General features: G+C 44.8%; 1 protein-coding gene across 1 annotated transcript; it reads right to left on the bottom strand.

Moving 5' to 3' along the window:
* Positions 1–1,246: 1,246 nt before the first annotated feature.
* Positions 1,247–10,280, bottom strand: pde6c (phosphodiesterase 6C, cGMP-specific, cone, alpha prime; the record flags this gene model as incomplete). The annotated part of the gene is given in 22 exon segments (XM_084566818.1): positions 1,247–1,411; positions 1,694–1,847; positions 2,374–2,457; positions 2,589–2,663; positions 3,002–3,065; positions 3,237–3,344; positions 4,317–4,417; positions 4,503–4,589; positions 4,671–4,796; positions 4,897–5,004; positions 5,276–5,431; positions 5,598–5,663; positions 6,079–6,222; positions 6,565–6,714; positions 6,830–6,877; positions 7,000–7,066; positions 7,207–7,271; positions 7,430–7,504; positions 7,592–7,732; positions 7,913–8,002; positions 8,901–9,053; positions 9,813–10,280. Coding segments are annotated over 22 exon segments (2,595 nt in total). The 3' UTR covers positions 1,247–1,346.
* Positions 10,281–10,504: the final 224 nt, after the last annotated feature.

Raw genomic sequence — 10,504 nt, forward strand, 5'->3', positions numbered from 1 at the left:
GTTGCATCTTTACAAACACAAGTGCATAAACATCTGATGAGGCTTTCTTTGCTAGCCTCGTTCAACCTCCTCTGTAAGAAGGGTATTTAAAGCCTAAAGCTGTGTGGATCTCAAACGCTGGCTGGCAATCAAATCCTATCAAACCTTCTTACGGGAGAGGCAGGAGCAGTGTCCAGTTGGGACTGTGACTCCTGGCCGCTCGGAACAAAAAAAAAGTTGCCATCACAACCATCAGACCTTCAGTTTTATTCTCGTTTTATATTAAAGTTTACACAATTTACATCTTTTACACAGTCTCTATGTCGCAAACTATATACATGTGAAATCAAGAACGTTTAAAAGAATAAGTTATCCTTATTCGGGAATGGTAAATTTGATCTAAACACCGGTTTAAATGTTTTGCGTATTTAAAACTGCTTAAAAGGTGTTCATCAAATCTGTCAGTAAAGCTAGTTCATACTGTGATTTCGCCGCACATTTGTCCGCACGTTCACAACTCTCCGTCCATGAAGACAATTCAAGTACAAAATACGCAAAAGAATCAAAAAAATATATATATTTAAATAGATAAATTGCATATTAAAAGAAACAACAGTAACGTCTGAGGTGAGAGAGCGTCGGGATTCCTTTCACGTCTCGGTAAACGTGACCAACGTGCCTTTAACTGTCAAACAAAATTAAAAACGTTGACCCACTCTTCTGGTCCCTGAAGCTATGAGGTTATGTGGTCACTGTCACTGTCCCTGCCTGCCCTCCACTCCTCTCTTCAGTTCTGCCGCTGCCAAAACAGCAGCAGCTAAGTGCATTGTGCAATCTACAGTATGACTGTATTGTGTGTTTACTGACCGCCTATGGAGCTCAATGACCTTAGGATTACTTTTGAATATTTCATCACAGCTTGTCCAACCTACGCCAGAAGTGTTTGGTTTATCGCTAAGTAAAAGGGAAATGTACGTTGGCCATGTGTGTTTTGCTCAAACGTTCATGGCTGCACAAAGTAGAGGAAGAAGGAGGTTTCAAAACACGTCTTCAGAGTCGTACGGCTTCTCTGTCACAGTCCCGGCTTTACTTCCCGGCGAAGTTTCAGACTCTTCCCTCCTCGAAGAATAGTCGTAGGCCGGGTCTAATCCAGACCGGACCTCCCTACGCTAGACTAGCAGGCTACGCTGAGCCGGAGCGGGCCGACGTGGGCTGGACTGGACTGGGACTGTGCCAATGTGAATTTACCGGAGAGGAACTACACTGGTAGTGGGTGAGACCAGGCCGAGGAAAAGGTCCAAGGCTGGTGTTGACTAGTTTAGTCCTAAACAGGCTGCATCAGTCCAGAGCCGAGCACCGGAGGAAACTTAACAGATGGTGCAGGTCTTTGACTTCCCTGCTTCGCCACCACCACCAGCAGCACCACCACCAGCTGAACAAACAACACAAAAATAAGAAAAACTGAAAACGTCCATAAGGCCATCAATTGCATGATTATACACAAATCTATACACAGCTGCTGCCATCAAGGAGTGTCATTGTTATGGGGGGAGGGGGGAGGGCTTCTGGTCTGGTCTAGGTGGGGGCTACATGTCTAAGTAACATCCACACCAATGAATGCCAGGTCCAAAAGTTTCCCAGCAGAACACTGAATTGTCACAAGACGGTCACCATTATTCACTTCTTCTGTCATATACAGTATATATTTTTTTACCTTTCTTGGCTTCCTCTTCTTCTAGTCTCTTCTTCTCATCCTCGATGGCCTTCATCTTCGCGTTGTACACCTCGGCCAGCTCGTTCCAGTGCGCCCTGTTGTTGTTCAGGCCGTCGAACATGGGCGTGATCTCTTTGTGGAACCTGGAAAACTCCTGACGAACGAAGGAAAACATTATTAATGTTGTGTACGGAGAACGACTGAGAAGACGACGAAGCACTAGTCCTCAGGACACATGGTCATGGTTATGGATGTAGCCAGTGTGTGTGTGTGTGTGTGTGTGTGTGTGTGTGTTCCCATATAAATCAGCTCGCTGACATTCCGGCTGGAGCCTGCTAGGTTCAACAGGTTCATCGCCATATAACTCAAGATGGTTGACGCTAAAACAACAACCACTCTGCAAAGACTAGGTGTTGAACAGATGCACATGGTCCCAGGACGCGAGGATAAAGACCCATTTCAGTGATGAGAAAAATATGCTCTCATGCCGCTTGGCTTTCTGAAAATCAAACTGCACCAGGATTAAATGTTTGAATTTAACATGTGCATGTAAACTCTAGCAACACAGGCCAGACTTGCATTTGCAAAAACCCATGTTTGCTTTCCCTTTCGAACATCCGCACCATTGCCTCCCATTTGTCGTTTTTTATGTCTTAGGAAAAATGGTTGCAAGAACGTACCTTGTACACAAATGAGCACACGAAGTCGATGAAGCCGCACTGCATCTTGGGTAGCTGTTCGGCACAGTTTCTGTCCATCATGGGCTGAGAGCGACAGAGGGGGAAGGTTTCGGGTGAGAAAATGAGCAGATGTTCTACAATACTGTCAACAATACTGTCAACTGTAAAAATATATATATATTGTGAAGAAGAAACAAGAGAGGAGCAGATCTTACAATTGGCTGCTGGTCCAAAACAGTTCTCTCCAAATCACCCTGTTCCCAGAATTCAGCGGCAACCATGAGAGCCACCTGGAGATAAACAGACCCGTGAGGGGAAAAAAGCATGAGACAGGGATATAAACATATAAGAAAAATGAGATAAACTTCATTGACTAAGGCAGTAAGTTTATCTTTCAAGGGTTACATTCAGTCCTCTCCATACTGCAGTATTTACACGTACACGGGACGTGACCTCAGCTGGTCAAGATTTCTTCGGAATAAAATAAATGTAGGCATGAAATCTTAAATCATCTGGTCTGGGTAGAACCTTTTTTTATGGCTCGGTGTGCTTCCTTAGAGTTTTTTTTTTGTGTCTCTCTCCATGTTTTTAAAAATCAGCCCACGTGAAGCCTGTAGAGTTCACCCACCTTGCTCTGCACCTCCCAGGGCTTGGTGATGGCTGACAAGTCACAGCCTGTCATCATCATGGCCCTGAAGGAGAGGAGAGAGACAAACAAGTCAGCCGGTGAAAGGAGGACAACGCTCTGCGAGTGATAAGGATGATGATTATGTGAGCCTGCTGCTTCAGGAGTGTAATTTAAAGTAAACCAGGCAGTCTTTTCCCAACAGCTGTGTGGTCCTCTGCTTAAATCGGCTACGTACATGACAATTTCCTTCCTGACGGGGTTGTTGGATATGTAAGCGGTGGCTTCCTTTTCGTCTGTCATTGGCTCCGTCGCGTTCACGATGTTCTGGAACATGGTTCTCTTTCTGCATGAAGAAAAACAGATGTGACAGAGTCAATCTGGGCGTACTAAACAAACACACAGACGGACTCAATAAAACTGATCTCTGCAAACAGAAAATATGCAGAATTTGCAGGCAAGAGCCGAGGTTTAAGTCTCTTTTAGAGTACTGAAGGACATAGGCGGCGTACGTAGCCTACGCCGGTGCGAGCCATTTATACCTGTGTGCTCGTCGGTCTGGCTCGCTCTGTAATAACGCCACCCAAACACCAGTCGGCGCCGTGTCTTTTTTCCCTGTTGGGTTGATTTTTGTTTCTACTTCCTACTTCACTTTCAACAATGGAGACTTAAACTCGCCCGAAATTTTGCCAAAATGTTGCCAAAGTCATACATTCCATCTTTAATGGTCCAAAACAATCAAATGATCCAAAACAATCAAATCGAAAATTGCAGAGATGGAGAAGCAGCTGGAAATACTAAAGCGGAAACACGCTGCTACCAGGCGGACCAATCACAGCTCTTGTGCTCTGCGTCCCCGCGACGCATAGTTACATTTCTGGGGCGGTGCTCGTCCGTTACGGCACACAGTCTGCGTAGAGTCTGGGCTGTCGTCGTAGCTTCTGCGTCAACTTAACGCAGAAGTCTAAACCGCCTATTAGAAACTGGAAGTTTTCTGGTATTGACCAATTGTCTTTGCCTGTTAGCAAGCAAGCTAATGCACTGCGTTTGCCAAAACTGCAGCTTAATCCGATGTATTGATTTGAAACGAGTGTAAACGTCAACATTGGCTTTTGCCTCCAATGTCTGATGTGTTTCCTGACATGAAAACCTACTTCGTCAGTCAAAATAAAGGACATCGGTGGAGGGGCAAGCATGGATGGGCAGCAGCTAGACGTTGCCACGGCATAGCTATAGTCTCTCCCTAACATTACGTCATGTCTGTCACTTATTGCTGCTCAAGCATTGTAGTTGGTCCCAGTTTCTCGGAAAAACCTACTTGAAGTAAAGGGCCAGATCAGTGGCGATGATGCAGACGTCAAACAAGTGCTGCACAGTCTCAAACTGACGCTTCTGGAGGTTGCAAAAGATGTTCAAGCTCTGCAAGAGACAACGTAGATGAGTGAAAATGTGCGTAATTCCCCAGTCATTTATTTCAGAGAGAGAGGCTTATAATGGGTCAGACCTCCTCTCCCATGAGAGTCTTGCTGTACTCCAAATGGTGCCTCTCCATGATGGAGGAGCCGTGAAGTTTGGCCAGAGGAGATGTACTCCTGCGATAAAAAAATAAAATAAAAAAGAGGCACACAGGTTAAACACACGTGCACACATTTCCCCCAGGATATTCACACTAAGATGTTTTGACTTGCTTTGTCTGGTAGAGGTTGTTGGTCCCTCTGTGGTCTATGTCGTGGCAGAAAGCAGCAGCCACCATGGCAAAGGCATCTAGATCGGAGTAGTACTTCCTCAGCTTCCCTGTCTGAGGGTGACGAAAGAGTCAAATTTGCGCCATATGTGTGCACGCAGTAGCTCAAAATGAATACAAACAAAGAGAAAGAAAGCTGTTGTGCAGTCATTACCTGCAGCAGGCAGAACATGGTGTGGCCCACATTGAAACCGTGCCTCCAGTTGTGGTAGGTAATGGCACGGTAACCCTTCCTCACGGTGTACATCCACTTGGTCAGTGTCTGGGAGGGAAAGATTGGTAATGATTCAAAGAAATGAAGACAAAGTGGAGTTTCACCGTTTGATATAATACCGTGATTTAAAACTGCCCTTTTGTCCCAGTGCCCAAAGAAACTTCCTCTGCCTTCACAGCTAAGTAGATCATGACATGTTTCGATGTTTTTAATTAAGGTTAGAAAACTCCAGGCAACGGCAATGGTTGCCAAACGGTGATCCTGTTGGAGCAGATTTCCTGTTGGAGCAGATTTCATACGAAATGTGTGCCTGACCCACCTCTGCGGGAACTTTAAACTTCTCCACGACTCCGAGCTCAAAGAACATGCGAATGCCGGCTTTGATGAGGTCGAACTCTGAGACGGGGAAGTCGCTGAAGGAGAACAGGTACAGGCTCTCTCCGTTGACGTTGTCAGCTGGCGGGCAGTTTGCTCTCTGAAAAAATAAATTCAAATAACTAAACGCACAGTGCAGCTCACAACCGCGAATCGTTCGTTACTTAAAAAGCACAAACGAGCACATGATTACAATGTCAGTCTTGTGTTGTTAAGAGAAATAAAACCTTTCATTTCTTGTCATGTGTCCTGGAAACTCTACATACCAGTAATTTGTACATCTGTTTCTGGTCACAGTCTTCGGGTTCTTGGTCAAACTTTTCCTTGGTGTTCTGGTTATAAAAGAGAGAAACAATCATTTCAATCGTCGCTCCCGTTTTCATTCTGTTCACGAGCTGAACTCATCTTGAGCAATTTACAGCCTGAATTCCTGGATACGCAACAAAAATTTTAAGAAAAGAAAAATAATCTGATGTTGTGTTTTCAGAGGCTTCAGACAAGTGCTCCATTAACCTTGTAAACTCTTGTCATTTTCTCAAATGCTACTTGCCAAGTGGAAATACGATCCATCAGACCTCCTATTAGTCCTCTAATAGCTGCTAATGGAGGGCTGCTACTCAAAAAGCTATGCATTGCCACTCCGAATCCCTGCTCTTTATTCCCCCTTGAGCAAATGTTGAGAGATCAAAGGTGCGCGCTGCCGGGGGAGGAGAAAGAAATGTGCAAGGAAGTTGGCGTGATACGGACCAGAATGGTCTGCAGCTCGTCTTTGGTGCATTGGGTCTGGTACATGAGCATCTCCTGGGCGATGTCTTTTCTCCACTCCATACGGTTCAGCCGGTCGTAGGTGTCGCAGTTCAGCACGGACCAGCCCAGGAACTGAGTCAGGGCCTGGTACCGGCAATGGGAAGACAGAATAAGAGACAAATAATAATAGTTAAACAGGAAGCAATGGAGCATGTGTCCAATTCATTTTTTAATTGCAGCTAAAACCTTACTAATGAATGCACTGGGGGTTAGAATATACTGTATTTCTAAATGGAGTTCTTCACTTAACATATACTAGGTGGTACTGAGGTGGAACTCACTGCTGTTTTAGTATATTTTCTTCATTAATATGCAAATGCTTGGTGCAAAACTCAAATAAAAGGATTTTCTCCATAGAGGAAATGTGTAGAGGGATTCTGTGACAGTCTACAGTGACACACGCTGAGAGAGAGAGACAGCGCCAACCTCGGTGATCTGTTCATCGTGCTCGTCAAACGGCTTGCCATCTTTCCTGTTGAAGAAGGTGGCGATGCCCACGATTTCCTCCTTCTTGTTGACGATCGGCAGCGACAGGACGTTTTTGATGACGAAGCCCGTCTCGTCCACGGCCTCTTTCTGCAAGCAAGACGCGGAAATCCGGGTTCAAAATTATTAAGCGCCGACGTGCGCTTCATCGTGCGCAATTAGCTTTACGGATACAAACGAGTTGCCACAATACAAATGTCCGCACCTGGAACGTGAAGAAGTCGTCTGCAGCCACGTTCATCATGTTGCAAATCTGCAGGCAGTCACGTGAAAACATTAACAGTTTTATCATTAGGTTTCTTGATTTGACAAAAAAAAAAAAAGACTACAGTAAATCTGTTTGCCTTTGCAAAAAGTTTTATGCAAGACACTTACAAATCCATTCTCTGCAACGTAGGTTGGTAGCCCGCTGACCAGAGCCCAGTGATCTACAGGTGGACCACTGAAAAAGCAATGAGGACATGTGTTAAACTGTGCTGACCCCCTCAAACATTTCTCATACAAACAGAAGATGCAGATTTACTATGCTTTAAATGCATTGTGCTATATCACTATTCGTGGCATGTAGCCAGTGTTGCTCACGGTATGACTTTGATTTCTTCTTTGCCCTCCAGGAGGTAGTCAATGATCTTGTAAAAGATGACTTCCTGCACGAAAAAGCAGAAGCCCGTTAGTGCTAACCGATCGGCTTCCAACCACGCTAGATAATTAACATTTAAAGTGCAGCATTCGAGAAAAAACAAAACAAAACAAAACACAAAAAAAAAAAAAAGCTGGTTTAATGAAGAGGAAAAATTAACGTTACCCTGCCGTCTGGTGTTTTTGGCCCTTTGTAGGGTTCCACGTCTCCAAGTTTCACTGGCCATTCATCATAAAATTCCTGGAGGAGAAAGAAACGTGTGCCTGAAGCCATATAAGGAATGCATTAAGACCCGTGTGCAAATCTATTCTTCAAAAAAAACCCAACCTTCTCTTTGGTCATGTCCAGAAGGCCCACTGAGTATCGTTCGCATTGCAGGTAGGTTCTCACGGTGTAGAGAGCTTTGTGGAACTGTCTCTCAATGTCCGTCAACTCCTCAAACACTTTGCTGGCCGACCAGAGCAGCACCTAGAGCCAAAGAAACACAAGGTGAACCCCTGGGGAAGCATGCAGCAGATGTTTTCAGACACTGACGTTAAAGCAGGAGGCTTGTTCTGCGCATTAGAGCAGGAAATTAACAGAAGCGTCTAAGGATAAGGGAAGACATGTACGCTCTCTCCTCTCGGCTAAGGATGCTTCGTTATTTACCTGACTCCTCCTGGACTCCACGTTGAACATGTAGGCCGTGAAATGCTGCAGGGCGATGAACTGAGCGAAGTTCATGTACTTGTGGAAGAGCTGGGGAACGAATCAATCAGAGGTTTCAGCACAACAATCGGTTTAAGACTCTTCCGAGCTTCTTTTCTCTTCACTGCGATAAAACTGATCTACATCTCCAACCGAGGACGTGCTCTCTCTCACATGAAGGGAAGCGTGCAGGAATCATGTGGGGTGTGTCAATTATATATATGATGAGATTTAGATCGGGCAGTTCAGTAAACACTGACTTACATTCTTCATTTCAAATCTCTTAAGTCCTAACACAGATTTATATGAATATAAAATACACGTCTTAGCCCTCTCTTTCCATTGCACTAGAGATTTCCTTGCACTTTAGCGCTTGATCAAGTAAACACGAAGGGATTTTTCTTAAAAATGTACATATATTATAAAAGGAGACACAGAGAGAGTGCAGCGGGAGAGCTTACAACGGGATATTATAGCATCTTAGCAGTTAAAGCTCTCCTTACATCTCTTAACTCTCTTATTCGGCCTCTTTAAATCACCAGTATGACTCTATTAGTCTGCAAAAACTAAAAAATAAATAAACATCATTTCCATGTGACCCAATTTATTCTTTAGAAAACTGCTGGGCCTCAGTGTGAAGATGCGGCTTCAGACCCAGAAGTGAATGTTCTCTGATACACACCGCAGAGACAACATATTCCCCGTTTTCTTTTTTTTTTTTTTTTATCAAGGTGAATGTTCAAAATCAACGGCACCATCAAGGCTCTGATTGGCTCCCACTGACATAACCGGAGTGTTTCGCACCCCCCTCTGTTAAGATGCAATTGCGGCAGTAATCTTCATTTAGCTGCACAGTTCAGGATTTTTGGAAGAGGCACCGGGTTAAGACAAAGAATTAATATTACAGTGAAAAATCCTGCAACTGAAGCCCCTGGAACTGTACTCCTACCTTCTCGTCCTCCTGGGTGAAGGAGTCGGCTCCGATTTTGTTCAGTACCATGACGACGCCGAGGCACTCTTTTTCGGCCATCAGCGGGTAGGTGAGCATGCATTTGGTCTTGTATCCGGTCTGCTTGTCCACAAAGTCACTGAACTTTTTGTTCTGGATGAAGACAAGAGGAAACCTAGTTAAATAAAGTGTACAAGGTGCACGCGTACATCCACAATGACATTCACTTTTATGCACTTCAGTGTTCTTCTTACAGTCTCATTTATTCATAGTAGATTTCTCTTTCCAACCAGAAGATATTGTGCTGTCTAGTATTTTATTTTTAAATAAATAAACTACAATCTGTTATAAATATTCTGCTACATTCACACTTTCCCCAACAAGTTGCTTAGTAGTTGTATGGCCGGTGCTCTTGGCTACTTTGCAGGTGCAGACATGGACACAAATAATGTTTTTGCACAAAGCATGTCAAAGAAAAATAATACTATGTTGTGTAGGGGTTGCAATAGTGGTGCAAAATACTCTTTATATGTTTTGTCACTATCATTGTGTGGAGTAACAGACTCTTCCCAAGTTTACAGAGCATAAAAATCTAAAGGTGCTTCATTATGTTGAGTCATAGGCTACAAATAAATATATGGAGATCTACATAAATGCATGATTTGATAATCTAGGGTATATTTAGAGATCCCATGCTGTGCACGCTTGACAAACCATGTTTAAGTCGCTGGTTTGTGCAGTCTACGGTTCAGCCAAAGACCTTCAGGTAAGGTTTTTAGTTTTGTTTGATTTTTTTTTTGCAAGAATGTACTCGAGGCCACATATTTTTTACATCTTTTGAGAAACAAGTGAACATCTCTGCAGGGACACACACACTTCTGACAGTTTCAGATTTGCGCACGATCCTCTCACCTGCGTGACATCGGGGACGTTCTGCGGCTTCTTGGAGTGCGCGGTGAAACCCACGACACCCATGTCCAGCGGGAACACGATCTCCTGCTGCGGGTGGACCAGGTTGGCCTCGAATTTGGACGTCGGGGTCACGTCGAAGAGGCAAGAGGAGAGCTCCTGTATTCCGTTCCTCGACCGGCTTATGTAGTAGCTGACCCGGTCGGCCTGCAGGATCAGGGCGACCCTCTGCAGCGCTTTGTGCAGGGACTGCTCCATGGTCGTCTGCTTCTGCATTTCCTGGATCAGGTCGAAGATGATGGCGGCCTCTTGCACCGAGTTAACATCCTTGAAGGAAGCGGTGTCCTTGATGTCGAGGGGTGTGGAGAAGGCGGCGGTGAGAGCCTCGGCACGCAACTTCTTGTCGAAGTATTCTTTGGCGAACTGTGGGTTGTTCTCCAGGTATTTCTCCACGCTGTCCTTATCTGCCATTTTGAGTTAAGTTTTGTATTCCTCTCTTCTTCTTCTTTTTTTGTTATGTTAGAAAAGCATCACCCAAGTAGGGGGGAAATGTAGAAGGAAGCTGCGCTGTGGCCTGCAGGGTTTGGATGGATCAGATGCGTCCGTGTGAGCGGACGTGCATTCTCCTCCGCGGTCCCCAAGGGAGTCACCAACGCATCCCGTGTGTCCACTGACAGGCAGGACAGGACGGGTGT

The sequence above is a fragment of the Chelon labrosus genome (assembly GCF_963514085.1).
Source record: "Chelon labrosus genome assembly, chromosome: 19".
Lineage (NCBI taxonomy): Eukaryota > Metazoa > Chordata > Actinopteri > Mugiliformes > Mugilidae > Chelon > Chelon labrosus.